This window comes from Bos indicus, chromosome 5, assembly GCF_029378745.1.
Source record: "Bos indicus isolate NIAB-ARS_2022 breed Sahiwal x Tharparkar chromosome 5, NIAB-ARS_B.indTharparkar_mat_pri_1.0, whole genome shotgun sequence".
In the NCBI taxonomy this organism is placed as follows: Eukaryota; Metazoa; Chordata; class Mammalia; order Artiodactyla; family Bovidae; genus Bos; species Bos indicus.
The window spans coordinates 115,808,921-115,830,485 of NC_091764.1; the positions used below are offsets into that span (position 1 = coordinate 115,808,921).

Here is a 21,565-nt window from a genome sequence, read left to right on the forward strand (position 1 = left end):
CTTCCCATCATTAGTCTGAGCTCCGGTTGCCTGCGCAGTCCTTACTCTTTCCAAGGATTCTTCTAAGAAAAGGCTGCTGGCCAGGAAAGTGCCTGGGGAGGAGAGAAAACTGGACATCAAGCCCAATCCACCCAGCTCTGCCCGGCGTGGCCCTGGTCCACCTGGCTACACAGTGGGGATGTGGCTCGGAGCTGCATTTATCCAGGTTGAGAAAGGCAGAGCGGCCCCCTGCTTTGTTGGCGTTCAGAAGCCACGATGCCTTGGCCAGAAGTTACCTGTCACCTCCTGTCTCCTAGAGTCTGTGTGCTCCTGTTAGACAAGCCGGGAGTAGGGGACGAACGCGTCTCCGCTTTGCTGGGTGTTGGGGCCCGACCTTGCCACATTTGGCTGTGAGGTTTCCCGGATGCAGAGGTCAAAGCCGGGGTCTGGGTGGGCCAGGGTGCAGGCTCTGTCTGGAGAAGGCGATGCCCTGGTGTCTCAGGGCTGCCTTCACCAATTGCCACAGACTGAAACTGACTTCCTTATAGTTATGGAGGCTCATTCAATCCTCCCGCTCACCCTGGGAGGGACATTCCACTGGGGAGCCCGAGACTTGGGGGCATAGGGGCTTGCAGGGGAGGCGGCTGAGTGGGCAGCAGACCCAGTTTGGAGGACTGGGAAGCCTGGAATCTCTCCTGCTTTGCTCTCCTAACTGTACCACCAGGGACCTATCTATAGACCAGAATCAGGGTTCCACAAAAAACCCAAAACTCCGATACTTTGGCCACCTGATGCGAAGAGCCCACTCATTGGAAAAGGCCCTGATGCTGGGAAAGATGGAGGGCAAAAGGAGAAGGGGGCGGCAGAGGATGAGATGGTTGGATGGCATCGCCGACTCAACAGACAAGAGTTTGAGCAAACTCCCAGAGATACTGAAGGCCAGGGAAGCCTGGCGCACTGCAGTCCTTGGGGTCGCAAAGAGTTCGACATGACTGAGTGACTGAATAACAACAAGAGCTGCACAACACTGTCCCGGGAGAGACCTGGGGAACCAGTTGTTGAAGATGGGAACCTGAGGCTTGACAGAGCCTCTAGTGGGTGCCGTTTGGGGATCTAAGAACAGGGACGTCTCCTGGTCAGAACGCCCGCCCCCACCCCACTCCAGGCCTGGGATCCAGATCCAGAAGGAGGAGGGGAGGGTTCTGAGAGCAGAGGGAAGAGGCCACTAGTCTGGGGAAGGGGGCTCCAGGTGGGTCCTGGTGGCAGCGGGGTGGGGCGGGAGCTCTGCTGGCAGAGAGAAGGCTCGAGGGGACCGTGAACATGTCAGGAGATGGCAGATGGCAGAGCTCGGAGGGGATGGTGAGCTCCCCCGACGGCAGAGACCCTGGCTTTTTTGTCCCCTGCTGTGTTCCCAGCGCCTAGTGCCAGGCATGCAGTAGGTGCTCAATAAATGTCTCCAGCGCTTTTAAAGCACTGGGGAGGTGGGCTTTGTCCCCCTAGCAGCACAGCATCCCTGCCCCCACGCTTCTTAGCTGACAGCTTAAGCAGGCAGCTCACCCCCACTCACCTTCTCTGTCTCCATCTCTGAAACGGGGTAATAATAGTCGGTACTGACTCTGAAACCACCAGAAGGGACACTTTTCCCTGGAGCATCTTGGACTGCAAGGAGATCAAATCACTCCATCCTAAAGGAAACCAACCCTTAATATTCATCGGAAGGACTGAAGCTGAAGCTCCAATACTTCGGCCACCTGATGTGAAGAGCCGACTCATTGGAAAAGACTCTGATGCTGGGAAAGATTGAAGGCGGGAGGAGAAGAGGGCGACAGAGGATGAGATGGTTGGATGGCATCACCGACTCAGTGGACATGAGTTTGAGGAAATTCTGGGAGATGCTGAATTACAGGAAAGCCTGGAGTGCTGCAGTCCGTGGGTTCGCAAAGAATCGGACACAACTGAGCAATTGAACAGCGACAACAGTGAAGCCAGAGAGAAAAGCTCCCAAGTCTGAAGACTGAAGGCAAAAGGAGAAGCAGGCGGCACAGGCTGAGATGTTGGATCGCATCACCGATTCAATGAACACGAATTTGAGCAAACTCCAGGAGATAGTGAAGGGGAGTCTGGCATGCTGCAGTCCATGGAGTCGCAAAGAGTGGGACATGACTTAGTGACCCAACAACAACCTTGAGGGCAGGACCCACCCACCTCTGGTCGTGGTGCCCCCACCCCAGGCTGGGCACAGGGGCACCTCTGAAAGTCCCCCCACTCATGAACTATATAGTACATGCTGCTTCTGATGGCCTGGTGCCCATCCAGCCTGAGGACTGGTTGTCCAGCCTTGGGACAGTCGCTGAGAACCATCACATTGCAAAGCCTTCGGAGATGACCAGTCTAATCGCCAAGTGATGCTGGCGTCACCGTGGGTGATGGGGGCTCAGCCCTGACTCCAGTCTCTTTCTGCAACTGTCACAGCCAGCAGTAAGCCACCCTTTGGCGTGCATCGCACGACCGTGTGAATGGTCTCGTCCCACCTCCCCTCAGCATGGGGGTCTTGCCCATCTCAGAGAAAGGAGACACGCGCCAGGCATTCCCCTCAGGGTTCTCTATGCCTGGGTGAGGCCCCTCCCAGCTGTCCAGGCCCCCAGGGTGCAGAGTGCTGGCCGGTGGGATTCCCCAGCAAACTGGAGGGACAGTCCCAGCCTGCTGTGGGGAGCACCAGCCTTTGCCACCAGGGGGCGGAAGTGCCCCTCCGAGCGGGCAGGGTGCAGCTGGCTGAGGTCAGCGCCAGCAAGAGGTCCACAGAGCTGGCGGCTGCCTCTTGCCTGCTCCTATCCTACCCCTGGTGGCCTAGAAGGCTGGAGGCCTGGGTTCCAGGGCCGCACAGACTTCCTGCCATCCATCCTGCTCCCAGGCGTCAGGCTGTCCATCTGTGTGGTGGGCACAGGACTGAGCCATGCCCAGGGGTTTGCAGAGTCCCTGAGATACTTCCGAGCAACCCCAGGCCTCACCCCCGAAGATCCTGGCTGGAGTTCCCAGCCCTGGAGGCCTTTCTGACGCCAAGACCCAGTGCTTTGAGCCCATCCTAAAGGTCATTGCCAGTCCTCGCACCTTGACCGTGAAGACAAAACCTCCGGACCAGCCCCTCAGCACAGTCATACCTCAAGGATCAAAGACACCTGGATCACCAGCTCCTGCCACAGCTACAGGGAGCACGTGGCCCCTGAGGGCTTTGTTGTTGTTCAGTCGCTCAGTCGTGTCTGACTCTTTGCTGCTCTGTGGACTGCAGCACGCCAGGCTTCCCTGTCCTTCACCGTCTCGTGGAGCTAGCTCAGACTCATGTCCATTGAGTCGGTGATGCCATCCAACCATCTCATCCTCTGTTGTCCCCTTCTCCTCCTGCCCCCAATCCCTCCTAGCCTTAGGTTCTTTTTCAATGAGTCAGCTCTTCACATCAGGTGGCCAAGGTATTGTAGCTTCAGTATCAGTCCTAATGAATAGTTAGGATTGATTTCCTTTAGGACTCACTGGTTTGATCTCCTTGCAGAAGGGTTTTATGGGGTCTCATTCCCATGTCCCTCAACCCCATCCATCTTACCGATGGGCAGACCAAGACCCTAGAGGTCACCTGACTTGATGGCAGGTCCAGTGGACCCCCGTTCTGCCCAGGGCTCCCTCCCGCAACAGAAAGAAAAGCCCTGTGGGTCCCCCTTATTGACCAGGGTCCTGTACCAGGTACTGACCTCCCACTGGTTGGGGAGGGGCTGGGATGAAGTTTGACTCCTTAAGGAGGAGAGGATGTGGTTGATGCCATCAGGCCTGGCACAGCTCTTGCAGCAAGGTTACTCTGGGAGCCTCGGGGGTGCATGAATGGGTACCCCTGTCTCCCATTCCCTTGAATGGAGGGCATTCCCTTCCCTGAGTCCCAGGCACACACGGGCCCAACCCAGCCCCACCCCGCCATACGGTTGCTCAGTCCCCAACCTCTTACCTGGCGCAGAAGCCTCCATAAGTCAGTGGAGGGCCCGGTGGGCACCGGGAGACCCTGTGCCTGCCTGTGGGGGCAGCATCCCAGTCACGGCGGTCACATGGGGCCGCAGGCCCAGGAGGCCAGGTCATCTGACATTTCCCGGGAAGCCAGAAATCAGGGTTTCTGTGTCAGTGTCTCCATTGTGAAACCCTGGCTGTGGGCAGTTTTGGTTTTTTGTTTTTCTCCCCCACACCGCGAGCTGTGCGGAACACGTTTAGGGGCCGGACTTGGTTTTCGGCCTCCCCATTGCCCCCTGCTTTGGGGGCTGGGATGGTTTGCCTCCCGGCCTCTGCCTCAGATTCCGGCCCTGGGGCCTGCCTGCTCCCCTGTCTGTCCAGCCCCCACCCACCCCGGGCCCCTCCCTGCCCATCACCAGCCCAAACACAGAAGACCCCTGGGTCTCCTCTACACCCCCAGCACTGCCAGCCCCACCTCTGGCATTTCTGGCTGGCCACTTCTCCCAGCCCCTCCTCTTCTAGCCCCACTCCTGCCCCGCTCCTTGGACTGCCCTTACCACCCACATCCAGAACAGTCCAGCCTCCCTCTGCACTGAGCTGGCCCCTCGTGCCAGCCAGGCCCTGCCTGTGGCTGAGTTCTTCCCACCTGAGTGCGCCAAGCACACAAAGCAGTGCCCTCGCCCGAGAGCCTCCCTCCAGCGAGGGAACCCGCCCTTCATCCTGTCCACGGGGATGTGGACGGATCCTGGCGGTTCTCTGCTGCATTTACACCAGGGGCAGTGACGGTGGTTCTGCCTCTGTCCAGTGTGGCAACTTTTATATATATAATTTTATTCATTTATTTGACTGCTGAGTCTTCACTGCTGCACAGGCTCTTCTCCAGTTGCTGCCAGCAGGGGCTCCTCTCTCGTGGCACGCACAGGCTTCTCGCTGTGGTGGCTTCTCTTGTTGCAGAGCCGCGCTGTGGAGTGTGCGGGCTTCAGTAGATGCGGCCCGTGGGCTCAGAAGTCGCGGTTCCGCGGCTCTAGAGCACAGGCTTAATAGTTGTGACACAGGGGCTTAGTTGCTCCGAGGCATGTGGAATCTTCCCAAACCAGGGATCTACGTTGGCAGACACATTCCTTACCACTGAGCCACCAGGAAAGCCTCAGTGTGGCAATATTTACAATGCATTGAATCCCTTCCCACCTGTGAGACAGATGTTTATCCATCCATTTAACCAAATATTTACCGCATACCTATTGTGTACTGAGCTCAGGAATGTAGTGGTGAACTACATCACAGTCCTGGACCCCCTGGATGCCTGGCTTGAGGCATCGCATGGAAAAGTCATCAGATGCCCAGAGGGTAACCCCTGAGCCTAACCCAAGGTGAAGGCAGTCAGAAGCGGGAACGAGGAGAGGCGGGACGGTCCCCCAAGAATTTCAGGCTCTGGCCTTGATCCCCAGGGTGGTGGGAACCAGCAGGGCCTCCAAGCGCAGGAGGGCACATGGTATGCCAAGGGTCACCCTGGTTGCCACCTGGAGGACAGGCTTTCCCGTGACCTGGGTGGCCCCAGGCAGACCAGTCAGGAGGTGTCTGTTGTCCTGGGCTGGGGAGGTGACAGTGGAGGTGGAAGGAGCAGACAGGGTCCACAGTTGTTTCTACAAGGGTGTGGAAACCACCGTCCTTCCTGGCCTGTCGTTCACGCTGCGTCATGCAGGTCTCAGCCTTGGGGGTGATGGACTCTGGGGGAGTCAGAGGTCTCTGACCCCTCGATTCTGAGCTCAGAGTCAGGGGGCTTGCTGGGCAGGACTCTGCCTCCCGAGGATGAGGGTAATGTCTGGTGTGCAGTACGTGCTTGGGAAACGTTGGGTGATTTTCCCTGGACAGTGTCTCCTCCCCAGTCAATACACCTCATACGCCTGGAGCCACAAAAGACGCTCATTGGTTACTCAGCCTGGGCTTGGCAAATCATCCCACCTGGGGCATTCAGCAGAAAGAGGCCCGGCCTTGAGGGGGCGGGGGATTGAGCCATACCTCTCCCCTGCGATCACCACCTCCTCCACGCGAAGGTGCAGATTCCAGTCTCTGAGTGGGGACGGTAATGTGGACCTACACTGTGTCGGGCTGAATTACCAAGACCAGCGGGGTGGGGGAGGGGGGTGGCGGCAGGGGCTTTGGCTCTGTCATTGACGGGGGTCGGGGTGGGGGCGGTGTAATCTCATACAGAGAGCCTGGATAGGGGGCCTGGGAGGCCCCGGGCCTCAGTTCCATCTTCTGTACAGCACTGGGGGGAGGGGGCCTGAGCACTCCAGGCTCTGCTTCTCCTCTCCCCCAGTGATGCACGCGGGACATTTACAGGAAGACGTGAGGCCAGGCCTCTGGTGATAAAGGCCTTGCTTCGGGAAAGGCCGTGGGAACACAGGAGGGGAGAGACACTGTCTTGCCCTGTCTGATGGAGAGGGCAAGGGCCAGGGAGCCCCATGGGCATCCCAAACCGTTTGTTCATTGTAAGGCGTTGGGCAGGTTCTTTCACCTTCTGAGCCTTGGTTTTCTCAACTGCAAAACAGGCTGAAGACCTCGACCTAGTTAGCCTTCATGAGAACCAGGGAGGAGCCTGTGTCCACATGGCGGGGTCTTGAGAAATCTGTCTGGGCGCAGCCTTTAGTGGGGAGGGATGGCGAGGTAGGGGGCACTTGGCACAACAACTGCAGCAGGGGTCCGGGACCGGGCACGAAGCAGAGCACCGTCGGGGTGGGGCCGCAGGGCCTGTCGCGGGGTGGGCGATTGGGGTCGGATTGTGCAGTCGTGCGTGTTGTTTTCTGGTGGGCACTCGTGGCCCTTGGAAGAATAGAGGGAACCCAGAGCGCGACCCCAGGAGGGCCGCTAAGGCTGCCTTGGAGGAGCCGGCCCCACCCCCAGCTCGTGGCCCCGCCTCTGCACACGCCCTCTGTGGAGGCCCCGCCCCCAGCTCTAGGCCCCGCCTCTGTACACGCCCTCTCCGGAGGCCACGCCTACGCCCCGCCCCGGCCCTGCACCCCGCCCCCTCAGTCCTGCCCCGCCCCCGGGCCCTTTTTGCGCCGGGTCCGCGCGGTATCCGCCGAGCTCCGGGCGCTGCGCGCCGCGGCCGTTCGGAGCAATGATTAACCCGGCGCGGCGGCCGGCGTGGGGCCCGGGGCGGAGGCGCGGGGCCGGGGCGGGCCCCGGGAGGGCCGCCCGGCTTCCTGCTTTCGCCCAAGTTTCCTCGTAGAGGGCGCAGCGCCGGCTGGGGCCCGCGGCGCGGCGTGGCGCAGGGCGCGGCGCGGAGCGCGCGTGGGCGCGGAGCCCGCCGCCAGAGGAGGTCACCATGAGGACTCTCCGCAGGTTGAAGTTCATGAGTTCGCCCAGCCTCAGTGACCTGGGCAAGAGAGAGCCGGCCGCCGCCACCGCCGCGGACGAGCGGGGCACGCAGCAGCGCCGGGCCTGCGCCAACGCCACCTGGGACAGGTAAGGCCGCGCCCTCCCGGCCGGCCCCGCGGGTCCCAGAGCCGGGGGCGGGGGGCGCCTGGGGCGAGGAAGTGTGCCCGGGGGCAGCTCTGCGCCTCCCGGGTTGCGGAGAACTCGCTCCGCCGGAGTTACGCGGGCGGGGAGGGAAGTTTAGTGCGACGTGTTTCTAGAACGGAGGGACGAGACCGCGGGCCCGGGGCTGGCGCCAGGGGCACCCCTACCCCACCCCGCAGCTGGTGGGTGACGGGGTGGGCCTGGATCCCGCAAGCCTGCCTTCCTCCCGGGGTCTTCCCACGTCTTCGCCCCTCGCCCCTGCTGTTGGCAACCTGGGAGGTAAATAGAGCAGGAAGTATTTATCCCATTTCGCAGATGAGCTTTGCGGGCGCAGTCGATGGGTTGCTCTGCTTCCTGTTTCTGCGTTTAGGTCCCTTCGGTCGGGAGTCGGGGCGGCCGGCTTTCCCTTGAGCGCGGGGGGAGGGCCCCTGCCCTCCCAGCTGTCAGCAGGGGTGCAGCAGCAGCAGCTGCCTGGCATTCCTGAGACGACCCTCCCCCAGCGAGTCCTTCCCAGACTAGCAGGGGCCGTGGGAAGTCCCACCCCCACCCCACCAGCTTTGTTTAAAGAGCGAGGCTGGGGGAATCCGGAAAAAGAGACGATTTGTTTAGTGGGATTTCCCACCGTGTTTGCTCAGGAGCCCTATTCAAAAACAGAATTTCCACCAAAAGGAAAGTGGGAGGAGAGAAGAGAGGGGCGCAGGCTGTCCAGGGGGGCTGTGGATGTGAGCTGCCCCCACCACTGCACACGCCCTGCCAGATGCTCCACCGTCTGTGGTCTGGGCCACCAGGAAACCAACTGTCAGCGTGGACGCTCACCTATTCCTGAGCGTGGCGGGAAGCACAGGGCTGCCAGCCTGAGACCATCCTCTGTGCCCTTCGCTTCTGTCCTCTACCAGGTTGCGAACGGCTTGAGAGTTAGGGACCAGTCGGCCTCAGTTTCCCCATGGGTCAGCATTCCTTCTTACGGGACTGGTGTGGGGATACGGAGAGAAGGACTCCCCTCAGGGCATCTCCTGGGCCCAGTGACCACGTGCTGCCCGAAGAGGCAGTTCCTCCACCCGCAGCACTGAGAGAAAAGCAGTCCCCCTCCTTGTCTCTGCCCTGATCCAGCCCGAGGAGACAGACAGAGTTAGTTCACATTCCAGGTCTGCCTCTTCCCTGCTTGAGAGAGTCACTGAGCCTCCCTGGTCCTCAATTTCCTTGTCCTTTAAAATGCCCACCTCCAGGCTGTTGTAGGGATTAAAGGTGAAGATCTGTATTCAAGCCCTCAGCATGTGTCTAGCACCTAATAGGTGTTTGGTAACTCACGACTCAAGCTCAAATTCATGCTGGGGACATGTCAGGGTGGGCCTTGTCGGGATAGGTTTTGGGAGGGCCTCTCACGGGTTCCCAGGTGGCACTGCTGATAAAGAACCCGCCTGGCAGAGCAGGAGACCCGAGACACGGCTTCAGTCCCTCAGTCGGGAAGATCGCCTGGAGAAGGGAGTGGCTACCCGCTCCAGCATTCTTGCCCGGAGAATCCCATGGACAGAGGAGCCTGGCTCCCGTCCGCGGGGTCACGGAGAGTCCACCACAACTAGAGCAGCTGAGCACACGTGCGTGCTAGAAGTCTACTGGTTCCTGAGCTTTCACCAACAGCAGCTTTCTCCTGCAGTGCTCAGCGCTACTCAGGGGTCTCCAGGCAGAGGTGGGGGCACCCTAGGATCGGCTCTGAGTCTTCTGGAGCCCAGGGGGGTGCCTGTAGGGAGAGGCCACATGGGCACCCCCACTGTTTTTTGTTTTAACCTAAAGGAACTTTAGGACCTCAGAGCCGTTCTGTGCCCTGTCCCTGGCGGACTGTAGGGTGTGACCCGGCTGGCAGCCAGCTCCCCCCAGGCTCCTAGCCACCTAGCCTTGGATCCGTTGCAGCTCAACCTGCCCTGCCACACTCCTGCGGCTCGACCCCTGCGAGGGGCCCCTGGCTCACTTTGCCTGCTGCCACCATAACTCGGGGAGGGAGATACAATTACCACCCCGCACCCCCATTTAGAGGGGAAGAACGAGAGGACCAGGAGGCCTGCCCATGCTGACGCCGCAGAGCACAGCGCCTGCTGTCCTCCCCCTGGCAGAGAGAGCCCTGAGTCAGGGAGGGGCAGGGTCTTCCCCACCGGAGCTCCACAGGTATCACCGGGGGCCTGAGCCTCTTCTGGCTGCCTGCTGGCCCACCCGCCTCCTTGCAGTATCCCCAGGACAACAGCCTCGGGGCATGGGGCAGTGCGGGGCCTGCCTTGCTGAGCTGTGGACGCCTCATTTTGAGTCCAAAGTGAACCGCTTTTTTCTTCGTGGCCGTGTTAGTTTCCCAGGGCAACTGTAAAACAATTGGCACAAACTTGGTCCATCTAGTCAAGGCTCTGGTTTTTCCTGTGGTCATGTATGGATGTGAGAGGTGGACTGTGAAGAAGGCTGAGCGCCGAAGAATTGATGCTTTTGAACTGTGGTGTTGAAGAAGACTCTTGAGAGTCCCTTGGACTGCAAGGAGATCCAACCAGTCCATTCTGAAGGAGATCAGCCCTGGGATTTCTTTGGAAGGACTGATGCTAAAGCTGAAACTCCAGTACTTTGGCCACCTCATGCGAAGAGTTGACTCATTGGAAAAGACCCTGATGCTGGGAGGGATTGGGGGCAGAAGGAGAAGGGGACGACAGAGGATGAGATGGCTGGATGGCATCACCGACCCGATGGACATGAGTTTGAGTGAACTCTGGGAGTTGGTGATGGATAGGGAGGCCCGGCGTGCTGCAATTCATGGGGTCGCAAAGAGTCGGACACGACTGAGCAACTGAACTGAACTGGTGGCTCAAAACAACAGAAAGTCCTTCTCTCCCAGTCTGGAGAGCAGGAGTCCAAAATCAGGTGTCCGCGGGGCCTCGCTCCCTCCGGAGGCTGCAGGGGAGAGTGTCCCTGCCTCTTACAGGTCCCTGTGGCTCCTTGGCCTCTGGCCATGCCGCTCCGTTCTCTGTGTCTGCCTCCACCGGGTCTTGTCCTCTGTGTCTCTGTGCCGAAACTTCCCTCTCTTCCCTCTTACACCACTCGTAGGACGTAGCGCCCAACCTAAATCCAGACTGGTTTTGTCTCAGAGTCCTTTACTAATTACGTCTGCAAAGACTCTGTTTACAAATAAGATCTATGGCATTGGGAAGACATGAATTTCTCGGAGACCCACTGCAGTGACCTGGCCCGGTCCTCTTGACTTCCCTGGGCCTCTCTCTGCTCCCTCATCTGGACGTGGGACAAAACACAGAGCATGTGCCCATGACGGCGGCATCCACGTGTCACCTGGCCGTTCCTTCCTTTGTCCATTCGTTCACCCACTGGCCCTGTCCCAGCCCCAGGCATGGAATCGGGAGTCGAGGAAGGGGGTCAGGAGGTAAACGGGGCCGCAGGAAATCCACGAGGCCCGAGCGGGTGGTAGTCAGTGCTGGGAAGAACACAACCACCGGGGAGTGTGAACACTGGCCACACGCGGTGGGGGACTGTGCTCCCTTCTCCCGTGGGTGCACAGAGGAGCTCTGGGTGCAGGGCTGGCCCACCGGGCCGTATTCAACGAACCAGAAACTAGAGCAGAACCGTCGGCAGCTGTTTCCTAAGCCCCTGCGGCTGCTTTCCGGGGCGGGTTGTGCCCCGCGCCCGGCCCAGGGCTGGCCCTGCAGAGGGCTGGATGCCTCACCTGTTGGCCCCACACACAGCCCCTGGTCCCCTCCCCAGGGGCTCGGAGGTGGCATGCTATGTCCCTGTCCTTGTGCTGGCCCCAGTTAGCACCTCGCTCGGTCTGGACCCTTCTGTGTGTGCGGGGCGTCGAGCTGCACAAAGGTCATGTGCCTGAGCTCAGGGGCCAGCTGGGGGACAGGCAGAGCCCCCCAAACCCTGGCCTGAGTCTTGCATTTGGGCCACAGGATATAGACCATTAGGGAGCACTACTCCTCGCCTGAATGCCTGAGCCAGGCGCCTGCCTGTCTTCCGGCTGTGGGAGCCCATGCAATGCAGTGGCGGGGTCCTCTTGCTCCTGCAGACCCGTCTCTAAGGCTGCGATGGTGGTCTTCAGAGAAACCGAGGCCAGAGAAGGAAAGGGCCTTGACCAAGAGCCCCTGCTAACGCTGGGTCTGAACCCTGGTCCGACTTGGAGCCACAGCCCAGGGCTCATGTCCACTGGGGCCAGGCCGGGCGGGGGTTGGCGGTGAGAGCCCAGAGGCTGCAGCCCGCCCTGCTCATCCACCCATCCCTGGTCCTGGAGGGGTGAGGCGGGGGCCGGGGAGTGCAGAGCATCCTGTGCCCGGCTCTCCTCCTGGGCCCTGAATGCCGCATGCCTCCGATGCGGCCCACCCCCAACTGGTATTGGCCCCTGTCCCAACCCTGGGCGTGGAAGAGGCTGCCTTCCTTCCCTGCAGCAGCCTGCAAGGTGGGACTCCTGCCCCCACCTTGCAGATGAGAACTTGGAGGTGAGGGGACCTGTCCAGTTCTAAGTCCAGAGCTCCTGCCACCACTTCATGGGGGTCTCTGGGTGGCCGAAGGAGGCTGGCTAAAACCTCTAGGGTGACTGGTATTTGGGAGCGGGAAGGGGAGGCCAGTGGGGGCCTGTGCTTGGCATCCCCGCCGCTCCCACATACTCAGTCTGAGGCACCAGGCAGTTAAGAGGGTGAGGGCGCACCTGGCGGAGGCCTGCACTCCTCGCTTGTTTCCTGAGGCTCCAGAGGCAGGTCCAGAGCAGAGCAGGGCCCATGAAGGGGCAGGCCTGCGCCTCCAGGCCTCGCCCTTGGCCCCAGCCTTCCCAGGAGTCCCTAGAGATGTGTTGTGTGACCTGCCAGGGTTTGTCGCCTGCTTACTCTCTGCCAGAGTTTCCTACATGGACGGATGAGTGACAGTGAGAGGTGCGGCCGGGGTCCTGCCCTGCTGGGGTCCCACCTGCTGGCGGCCCCACACCGGCACAAGCCCACGCCAGGGCAGCCAAGGCAGGTCCCCCCAGAGCCCCACAGTCAGCCCTTCCTCCCCTAGCCTGAGCACGGGGACCCTGGCCAGCCCTGAGGGCAGCAGGTCTGGGCCCCATCGTGGGGGCCGTGGAGCCTCACCCAGGGGTTCAGGCTTCTCTCCTCGCCCTGTGCTCGGGTGACAGGTGCTGAGACTGGTTCCTGCCATCCTGTCTCCCTAGGTGGGCGGGAGGTCTGGAGAGGGCCTCCCTGCAAGAGGAGGTGACGGGTCGGTCTCTACTCGGGCCCCTGGGTGCCTGCGGTTTCCACTGGGCCACTGCCCGTGTCCCGGCTGGGCCTGCCTGCCTTGCTCAGGGAGGCCATGGGCTGGGGTTTCACTTCTCTTTGAAGGGAGGAGACCCACAAGGGCCTTGCCTCTCCACTACCATCCCACTACCCCCGGTCTCCTCTCTATCCCAGCAGGGCTTTATTCTTGACCCAACTCAAAACTTTAGAAACAGCGTGGAACATCAGCTGCAGAGACCTTGCCTGGCCGCCACCCCTATTTGGAGCAGCCACATGGGGTGGGAGGACGGTGGGCCCCAGGCTTCCTTCTGGCCCCACCAGGCATCAAGTTGTATGACACTGGGCGTGCCCTGGCTGCTCTGAGCCTCACCGTTTCCTTCTGCAGCTTGGACTGTCATAGTCCCCACCTCATGCCATGGTTAGAAGGAGATGGAGAAAAACCCAGGGCAGATGGTAGAGCCATGGTGGATGCTTCTAGGGGCACCCTCTGCCCCCCCACCCCCACAGTCAACTCTGATGATGTGTGACACACGTAACCCCACAGGGCGCTATCTGTTCCCCAGTGTCTCCTACAGCGGCTGTGATTATATGAGTCCCATTGTACAGATGGGGAAACTGAGGCACGAATGGTCCAGTCTTGGCAGAGGTGTGCAGCCAGGGAGCCCAGAGCTGGGGTGCAAACTGAGACCAGCATGGGGGCTGGAGATGGGCAGGGCACGATCGGGGTCCACAAAGCAGGAGGCCAGGATGGCTGGGGAACTCAAGGGGGACCCCAGGGCTGGGCAGGGCTCTGCATACACGTAGAGTGGTGTGAGGCCTGGGCTGCGAGAAGCAGGCAATAATCGAGACAGACCTCTCCTCTTGCAGAAGAAGATAGGGTCAAATACACTCCCCACACAGGTGGGAGGGGAGAGGGTCCTGACTTCATGGTGAGCCTGCAGGAGAGAGGACAGCAAGGACGAAGGCCTGAGGCAGGGCGGGGGGCGGTGCAGGTGACCCAGTGGGTGCTGGACCCCCAAGGGCCTCCAGAAGGCTTCTCCCAAGAGCCGGTCTTCCCGTCCAAAGCCACATGGTTAGGGTGGCCTTTGGGCAGCGGACCAGAGCGGGCTGGGGTTCCTCCAGAACGCTCACTGGAGGAGGAGGAAGGATTTGGAGAGGCTGCTGAGAACAGCAGGACCAGGCCCGGGAGGCTGATGAGGCCTTCCCGCAGGCCGTCCCTCAGCCTGACGGAGGCCTGGGCCGCAGGGAAGACTCAGCCGGGCCCCTCTGAGCCTCCGCAGTGGCCAGGCCCCATGGGGCCCCGCATGCCAGTGCCCTGGGCTCCCGCCCCCGGCAGGACTGGGAGGGGCTGACCCCCCACAGCCCCACCGGGCGTGAGTCCCCGGCTGTTCGGATTTCAGGGTGGCAGCTGCAGTCCGGCTTCCTGTGGCCGTTTGACTTCCCAACAGACTCTTACTTTTTTTAGCCTGTAAATGGGGAACAGCCTGACTGTGTCAGAGCTATAGGCCGGGTCCACACAGGCCTCCTGACGGAGGCGAGCGTGATCCCAGCTGGGACCACACTGAGGCTCGGGCCTGGCCAGGCTTTCATCCTCCCGGCAGCCTAGGGGCAGGCACGCTTGTGACCCCCATTTCTCAGGCAGGAAGCAAGTGGGAGGGCGTGTGGCCCTGGCCACAGGAATAAGCAGCATTCCAGCAGCAGGCCCCGGGGTGGTCGGGCGGCAGGTCAGGGGACGAGGCACCTGGCCTGGTCCCCAGGCATGTCCCTGCACTGCTCAGAGCTGCCGTCACCCACCCAGGGTGTGTGGGCCCTGCCCCTGCTCTGCCTCTTCCAGGGTGCAAGCTGGCAGCCCTGCCCACTGCTGGCTCCACAGAAAGTAAGGGCAGCGCTGGGTGCGCTTGGTGGCCTCCTGGAACCTGGCCCCTCTGAACCTCAGTTTCCTCATCTGCAAAGTGGGTGGACACTTTACTAGGAACGTTAGGAACTAGGAACGTCCTAGTCCACGTTACTAGGAACGGTGGGCCTGGGGAGAACAGACAAGGGCTCTGGGAGCTTGGTGGCCGCCGCCTACTCCGTGATACACATGCACAGCAACCGGTGTCCGGCTGTCCCTAAACACTGAGAAGCAATCTATGGTGCTGAGCTTTACAGCAGCAACCGGGTCCTAAGTGGAGGGCGGTGGAGCCACCAGACCTGGTTCTCACCCTTGGGAGCTTATGGCCGGTGGCAGGAACTAATGTGGAAGTAAATGGCAAAGTGCCAGGAGGTGAGGGAAAGGGAGGAAGTCAGGAGGGCTTCTTGGAGGCGGTGGCCTCTGAGCCAAAGCTCCAGCGTGAATAGTTACTTGCCTAGTAGATAGCATGAGGACCACCCCACCCCCACCCACCCCCTTAGGAGAAATGGATACAAAGACCCTAAGGTATGGCAGCAGTACTCTGCCTGGTGGGGAGGAACCATTCCAGACGAGCCTTGAATGCCACATTCAGGCTTTAGGCTGTATCTGCAGGGCCCTGGGTGGAGGCAGGTGCAGTGAGGCTGACTGTGCAGTCAGAGGTCAGGTGAGTGTGAAGGAAAGATATGGCGCAGCGGAGATCTCGGGGGTAGAGATGGGCAGGGCTTCAGGGCCAGTTGGATCTGGAGGGCCTGGAAGAGTCAGGATGAATGTCGCTAGCCGACTCATGGAAAAGACCCTGATGCTGGGAAAGATTAAAGGCCAAAGGAGAAGAGGGCGGCAGAGGATGAGGTGGCTGGATGGCATCACCAGCTCAATGGACTTGAACCTGAGCAAACTCCGGGAGACGGTAAAGGACAGAGGAGCCTGGCACGCTGCAGTCCTTGGGGTCCCAAAGAGTTGGCCACGACTTAAGGACCGAACAGCACTTACCAGGCTGTCCTCTGAGCCAGGGTGAGCGCGCAGCCGCTGATGGCACAGGGCCTGTGCTCTGAGGTTTACAGATGGTGGTGGGAACCAGTCGATCAAACAAGTCACCTGTAAACACGTGGCTGCATACTGATGGAATGTAAGCACTGAGACCGCCTGGGCCCTGAAGGAGGGACATGAGCAAAGGCCTGTGGTGAGGGCAGCTTCCCCAGTGGGGCCAGGTGCAGACAGCACAGATACCCAGTTCAGGGGGTCAGGGGCCAGCTCCAGGGCACCTGGAAGCACAAGGCAGTTATATTCGGGGGTGCAGGAGGCCATCACAGGGTGTTCCCTAGTTTCTGGCCTGGGTGTAGAGGGTTCAGGGATACGGGAAGGGAGGCAGAGTGTGTGGAAGGTACCTGGGAGCTCCAGGAGAAGTGACCGGTGACAGGCCTGGAGCTCGAGATGGGATCTGAGGCTCTGGGGCAGATGGGGTACCATGGGGGCGGCCGACCTGTGTGCTCCAGGCCTTCCTTCTCTGCGAGAGGCCATTGCCCAGCTTTGAGCGGAGCGGGCAGGGCGCCACGGGAGAGGGAAGGTGGGCTGGGGCTCAGGGCCTCTGGTCGGCAACCCTGCTCTCCCCCTCCAACCTCCCCCTGCAGCATCCACAACGGGGTGATTGCCGTCTTCCAGCGCAAGGGGCTGCCCGACCAGGAGCTTTTCAGCCTGAACGAAGGTGTCCGGTGAGTGGCCATCTGTCCCGTCATGCGGGCCCGGGTCTGGGAGCGGTGGGAGGGCTGTGCTAGGAAGGGGGGACCCCGGGCAGGCCCCCCTGTCCACTAGCCCCAGGTTCCACCCTTAGAGCTGAGGTGGGCGCTGACCGCTCTGTGACCCTTGACCCCAGCCGTGTCCTGTGGCCTTCACACCCCGCTCTCTGGTCCAGGACTGCTTTGCAGGGGAAACGGGGAGGGACTTGGGCAGTGGCTCAAGATGACGCCCACATTCCCAGCTGCCGTTGAGCATCGCGAAGGATATTTATTCTGTTAAAAGAGGAAGGACCCACCTGCCTAATGACGGGAGTTTTGTTCCCAGAAAGGCCATTACAGCCCAGTTGAACGCCCCTTATTTCCTGCGAACAGTTGAGAACTGAACTCGGCTGCGGGAGCTGGGACAGACCAGCGTGGAGGGCATCTGGGAAGGCCGAGGCGTTAGTCCTACGTGGTACTGGAGGAGGCTGAACTCGAGAGGTCGAGAGACTTGCCCAGGGCCTCACAGCTACCTTGTTCAAGGAGGCATTTCCCACCTCCATGCCCTTCTCTCTCATGCCCCGACCAGTGCCATCCTGTCCCTGCACCCTGGGTAAACAGGCAGCAAACCTCGTGAGCTCGGGGCAGGAGTAGACGAGGGATTGGGACAGGGTCACCCCACCCCGACCCTGAAGACCTAAGATGGCCCTTCAAAGTGTTAGTCGCTCAGTCGTGTCTGATTCTTTGCGACCCCATGGATTGTAGCCCACCAGGCTCCTCTCTCCGTGGGATTTCCCAGGCAAGAATACTGGAGTGGGTGGCCATTTCCTTCTCCAGGGGATCTTCCTGACCCAGGGATCAAACCTGGGTCTCCTTTGTTGCAAGCAGATTATTTACTGTCTGAGGTACCAGGGAAGCCCGTATATGTTTGTTTTTTTTTAAGTACAATTTATCTTTTTACAGTGTACAGTTGAGTGGTTCTTAGTCCATTCAACAGCTTGTACCACTGCCAGCACTATCTAATTCCAGGACATTTTCATCACCCCCCACCCCCCTACCCTGCCACAGAAAAACCCAGACCCCTTAACAGTCACTCCCTATCACCCCCTGCCACCACCACCGGCCTCTGGGAGGTTCAGTCCACTTCATCTGCGTGGGTTTGCCCAGATGTTCCCTGTAAATGGAGTCATACGATAATGCACGTGGCCTTGGTGTCTGCTTCTTGCCCTCGGCCCAGTGCACCTCCACACCTGGGCTCGTCTGGGCTGGAGCAGGTATCAGCGCCTCGTTTCTTTTTATGGCCGGATAATACCCCATTGTATGAAAACACGCCCTTTTGTTTCCCCAGTCCTGTGTTGACAGACGTTTGGGTGGGTTGCACCTTTCGGCTGTTGGGAGCATCCATGTAGGAGACCTCGCGTGGACCTCTGTTCCCATTGCTCCAGGGTCTGCACCTAAGGGTGGGGTTCGGGGGTCTACACTGAACCTCAGGTCTACACTGAACCTTTTGAGGAGCTGCCCAGCCATTATCCGCAGCGGCTGCGCCGTCTTGCATTCCTTCTCACCGAGTATGAGGGGTCGTTTTCCCCAGCTTCTCCCCTGCACGTGTTACAGCCTGGGGCCTTGATTCTAACACCATCAGGGTGGGTGTCGGGGTCTGGGTTTGGTTCCCTGGTGACTGACAGTGGTCAGCCTTCCCCTGACCTGACTGATAACTACCTCCCCCACATTACTGGCCACTCGTCTATCTTGGAGAAGCATCTGGCCACATCCTCCGGGCCTAGGGGTTGGTCTCCTGCTGCAGGCGGCCCCCACCCCACCCCCACCCTCACCAGCACCATGAGGTCTCTGACTCCTGCCACCCCACCCCCACAGGCAGCTGCTGAAGACGGAGCTGGGGTCCTTCTTCACGGAGTACCTACAGGTGGGTGTGCTCTGCTCCCCATCAGGCCCGGGGTTGCTTCCTGAGTTGGCTGGAAAGGACAGGGTGGGAAGGGGGTGCCTGCTCCCGGTGGGCACGTGGCGTGCTGGGCTCGAGGTGTCTACCTAGCCTTGACTCAGTTTCCCCAGCCAGCCAGCTCAGGTTGTTGGGGCGGTTATGCGATCAGAGGCAGGTGAGGACTCAGAGCCCTGCCTGGCACGGGGCTCGAGGTCACTTTTGTGATTGGTGGCCCGCCTCTTCCTGGAAGACCAGGGTTGGTCCCCAGAGTCCCGGTGTTCTTCATCTACAAGCCCTGGGCCGTGTCACCCTGAGCTGTGTGGTGACAGTGTTAGCGCGGCACCGGGGTCACCGAGGTCGCCCTTTCCCAGGTGCTGCAGAAGCCACAGGCCTGCAAAGAGAATGAACACACTGGGCCCGGGGCCCCCGAGGTTGCACAGGCAGGAAGGCCGAGGTGGTACAGGCAGGGGTGTCCACATGCAGGCCCAGGAGCGGGGGGTGAGAACCAGCCTGGGGCCCCTCCCCATCCTGTGGGTGTAGGGTTGGTTTTTTAACGTAGCAGCTTTATTGAGGTGTAAACTGATAGATTGCATGGCCTGCCTCTGAACAAAGTGCAGTGCAGTAGTCAGCATACTCAAAGCTCTTCTCGGGGGGACAGACGGCTGTCCCCACTGTCTGATCCCAGGCCTTTTCCGTCACCCCGAAGGGAGACCCTGTCCTCGCCCCCTTCCCCTCTCCCCGCAGCCCCAGGCCACCGCTGATCTGTTTTCTGCCTGGATCCACCTGTGTGGTGGGACTGCACAGCCCCTGGCCTTTTAGCCTGGCCTCTCTCACTGAGCACAGCGTTGTCGACGCTCCTCCACGTCGTGCCCGTGTCAGAGCCTCGTCCCTTTCTGCAGCCGAGTGACATGCCCTCGTGGGCCGGGGCTGCTCCTTGGTCCTTGGCCCCCGGATTGTTCCTGCTCTCTGGCTGCTCCAGCTGTTGTGAAAGCCACCTGGTGTTGCTTGAGGGGTGGTGCCGGGGGCTACCGTTTGAGCCTCAGGTGGACCATGGCCACGCTCACGCCATCCTTTGGTCACGGAGCCCCTCTTGCCTGAAAGACCCCCCTTCCACGTGCGGTTCAGGGGCAGCTACCTGCCCACCCGCTCAGCCTGGAGCAGGAGACCCCAGCCTGGCCCGTCTCTGGGGGGCAGGTTGGGGGTTCCTTACCCTCTTCTGTCTCAGGACAGCCCGATTGGGTCAGTCACCCCTGTCCACTAGAGGAGCTGAGGTCCCAGCTCTGGGGCAGGCGGGCTGTGGGTCATCGGTGAGCCCCTTCCCCTCAGGACCTCAGCTGCCTGCTGGGAAGTAAGTGTTGGGGGCCCTGGGTCCCCCCACCCCGGGGCGGTGACGGCATCTCCACATGGGCCTTGCAGAACCAGCTGCTGACGAAAGGCATGGTGATCCTGCGAGACAAGATCCGCTTCTACGAGGGTGAGTGTGGTGGTCTTGGGGCCGGGAGCGGGTGCCGGCTGCTTGAGGGCGTGGCTCCTGGGCACCCTGGCTTCACCTGGGCTCCACCTAGGGCTCTGGGAAGGTGGGGTGGCCCTCCCGGGCGAGGAGGCTCAGAGGGGTAGGAGCAATGCCTCGAGGGCAGCGGGGCCCAGATCTGATCTTGGGAAGGGACCTTGATGGGGCCCTGGAGGGCCAAGGAATGTCGGGGAGAAAGCCTCTGCTTCACCTCACTGCCCACGAGGCTCTCTGGCCCCCAGGAACCCCGTCCCAGCAGCCTGGGAGAACCCCCATCAGGATCCTTGAGGACCAGAGGGGGAGTGGTCTAGACCCGGGACATGGCAGAGCAGGGAGCCCCCAGCCAGAGGAGCAGCTGACCTGGGCTCCCGGCCGAGGTTTGGGGCCCTGTGAGGCCTCTCGGTCATTGTACCCATTTCATAGCTGGGAACAGGGCAGCAGTGGCCCTCAATTCATCCAGAACCACAGTGTTTTAAGAGGTGGAGGTGGGATTGGAACCCAGGGCATCCGGGTCCAGAGTGTATCCCCTTTGCCCTTCTAGGGACCGGGCCAGGAGTCACAGCTGGCCTCTCTGCCCACGGCGGCCCTCAGCGAGGAGAGGGAGGCGCCTGACCGGGCCCAGAGCTCTGGAAGGACAGGCCAGGTCCCAGAAACCTTGGGTTCCCCATGTTTGTGGGCTGGAGGGTGATAAATGTAGTGTGTTTGCCTCCTGGTAGGGGTGACTTGGCATAGAGATAAATCGAGTTATGCAGAGAACCCAGCTCAGGCTGATTATGTGCTGTTGCAGGCCTGCTGTGTGCCCCGCCCCGTGCGGGGCAGGCCCCTCTGTGCCAGACCCAAGCCCCACACGGGTGCTGGACTCATCCCAGCAGCTTCCATCACCCAACTCCTGGATCGCCTGACAGACCCATGCAGAAGTTTCCATCGTTGTAGCCACTGAACGCTGGGGACACTGAGGCACAGGGGGGCTGAGTCACTCGCCCGGGCTACACGACCCCTCCCTGGCAGCCCAGCACCCGAATCTGTACTCTTCTCTCTGCTGCTCCAGGTTCCCCCTTGCATCCTTACTGACCCTGGAAAGCAAGGGCCTTAGCCCATTTCACAGAGATGGAGACCAAGGCCTGGGGCACTCAGCATTAACTCAGAGCTGTGTCCTCTGTCCCTTCTGCACCAGCTCTGCCTCTGTCGGGTGGAAGCGGCCAAGGCAGGAGCCTGAGAAGGGCCGTGAGAACCACAGACGTGGGGACAAGAGGCACAGGCCATTGGGGATCTGGGCAGGCTTCCTGGAGGAGGTGGCACCTGAGCCGGCAGGAGGATTTGCTGGCGGAGGGGCCCTCCCATTCCCCTCTCCTGACTCGGCACATTCCAGCAATGCCTGCCCTCCCACCAGCTCCGGCCCAAGGGAGCTGGGCCCTTTGGAGAAGAGGTGCTTTGTGCAGTTTGGTGGAGTCTTGCCCATGATGGCCGTGGCCACCAGGCCACCCAGCAGGGAGCACTAACGCCATCCAACCTCCCCTGGCCTTGGGGACCGGCACAGAGCCCCAGGCTGGGGGCCAGAGGGCCCGGCCTCCAATCCCCAGCCAGCCACAGACACGTCGTTTCCCTCTGTCCCCACCTCGGTGGGGGTCAGACAGGCTCCATCAGTGTGCTCACTACAGGTCAGGCCCCGGGGGGCCTCTGGGGAGCTGGAGGTGGACCTGGGCCCTGCCTGGCAAGGGCTCACAGCCCAGCTGGGCACACAGATGTGGAGCAGACAGCGACAGTCCAGTGTGATCGGTG

General features: G+C 60.9%; 1 protein-coding gene across 4 annotated transcripts in view; it reads left to right on the forward strand.

Annotated features, from left to right (window-relative positions):
* The window catches only part of PRR5 (proline rich 5), a 53,070-nt gene that overhangs the window by 19,424 nt on the left and 12,081 nt on the right, over positions 1–21,565 (forward strand). For 3 of the 4 annotated variants that reach the window (XM_070790564.1, XM_070790563.1, XM_070790562.1), the window contains exons 2-5: positions 7,309–7,431; positions 16,254–16,334; positions 18,213–18,261; positions 19,693–19,750. In XM_070790564.1, the coding sequence (XP_070646665.1) occupies positions 7,319–7,431; positions 16,254–16,334; positions 18,213–18,261; positions 19,693–19,750 (301 nt within the window). In that variant the 5' untranslated portion in view covers positions 7,309–7,318. Of the gene's footprint in view, positions 1–7,002; positions 7,432–16,253; positions 16,335–18,212; positions 18,262–19,692; positions 19,751–21,565 lie in introns of those variants that run through there. The other variant, XM_019961948.2, reaches the window with a different exon arrangement.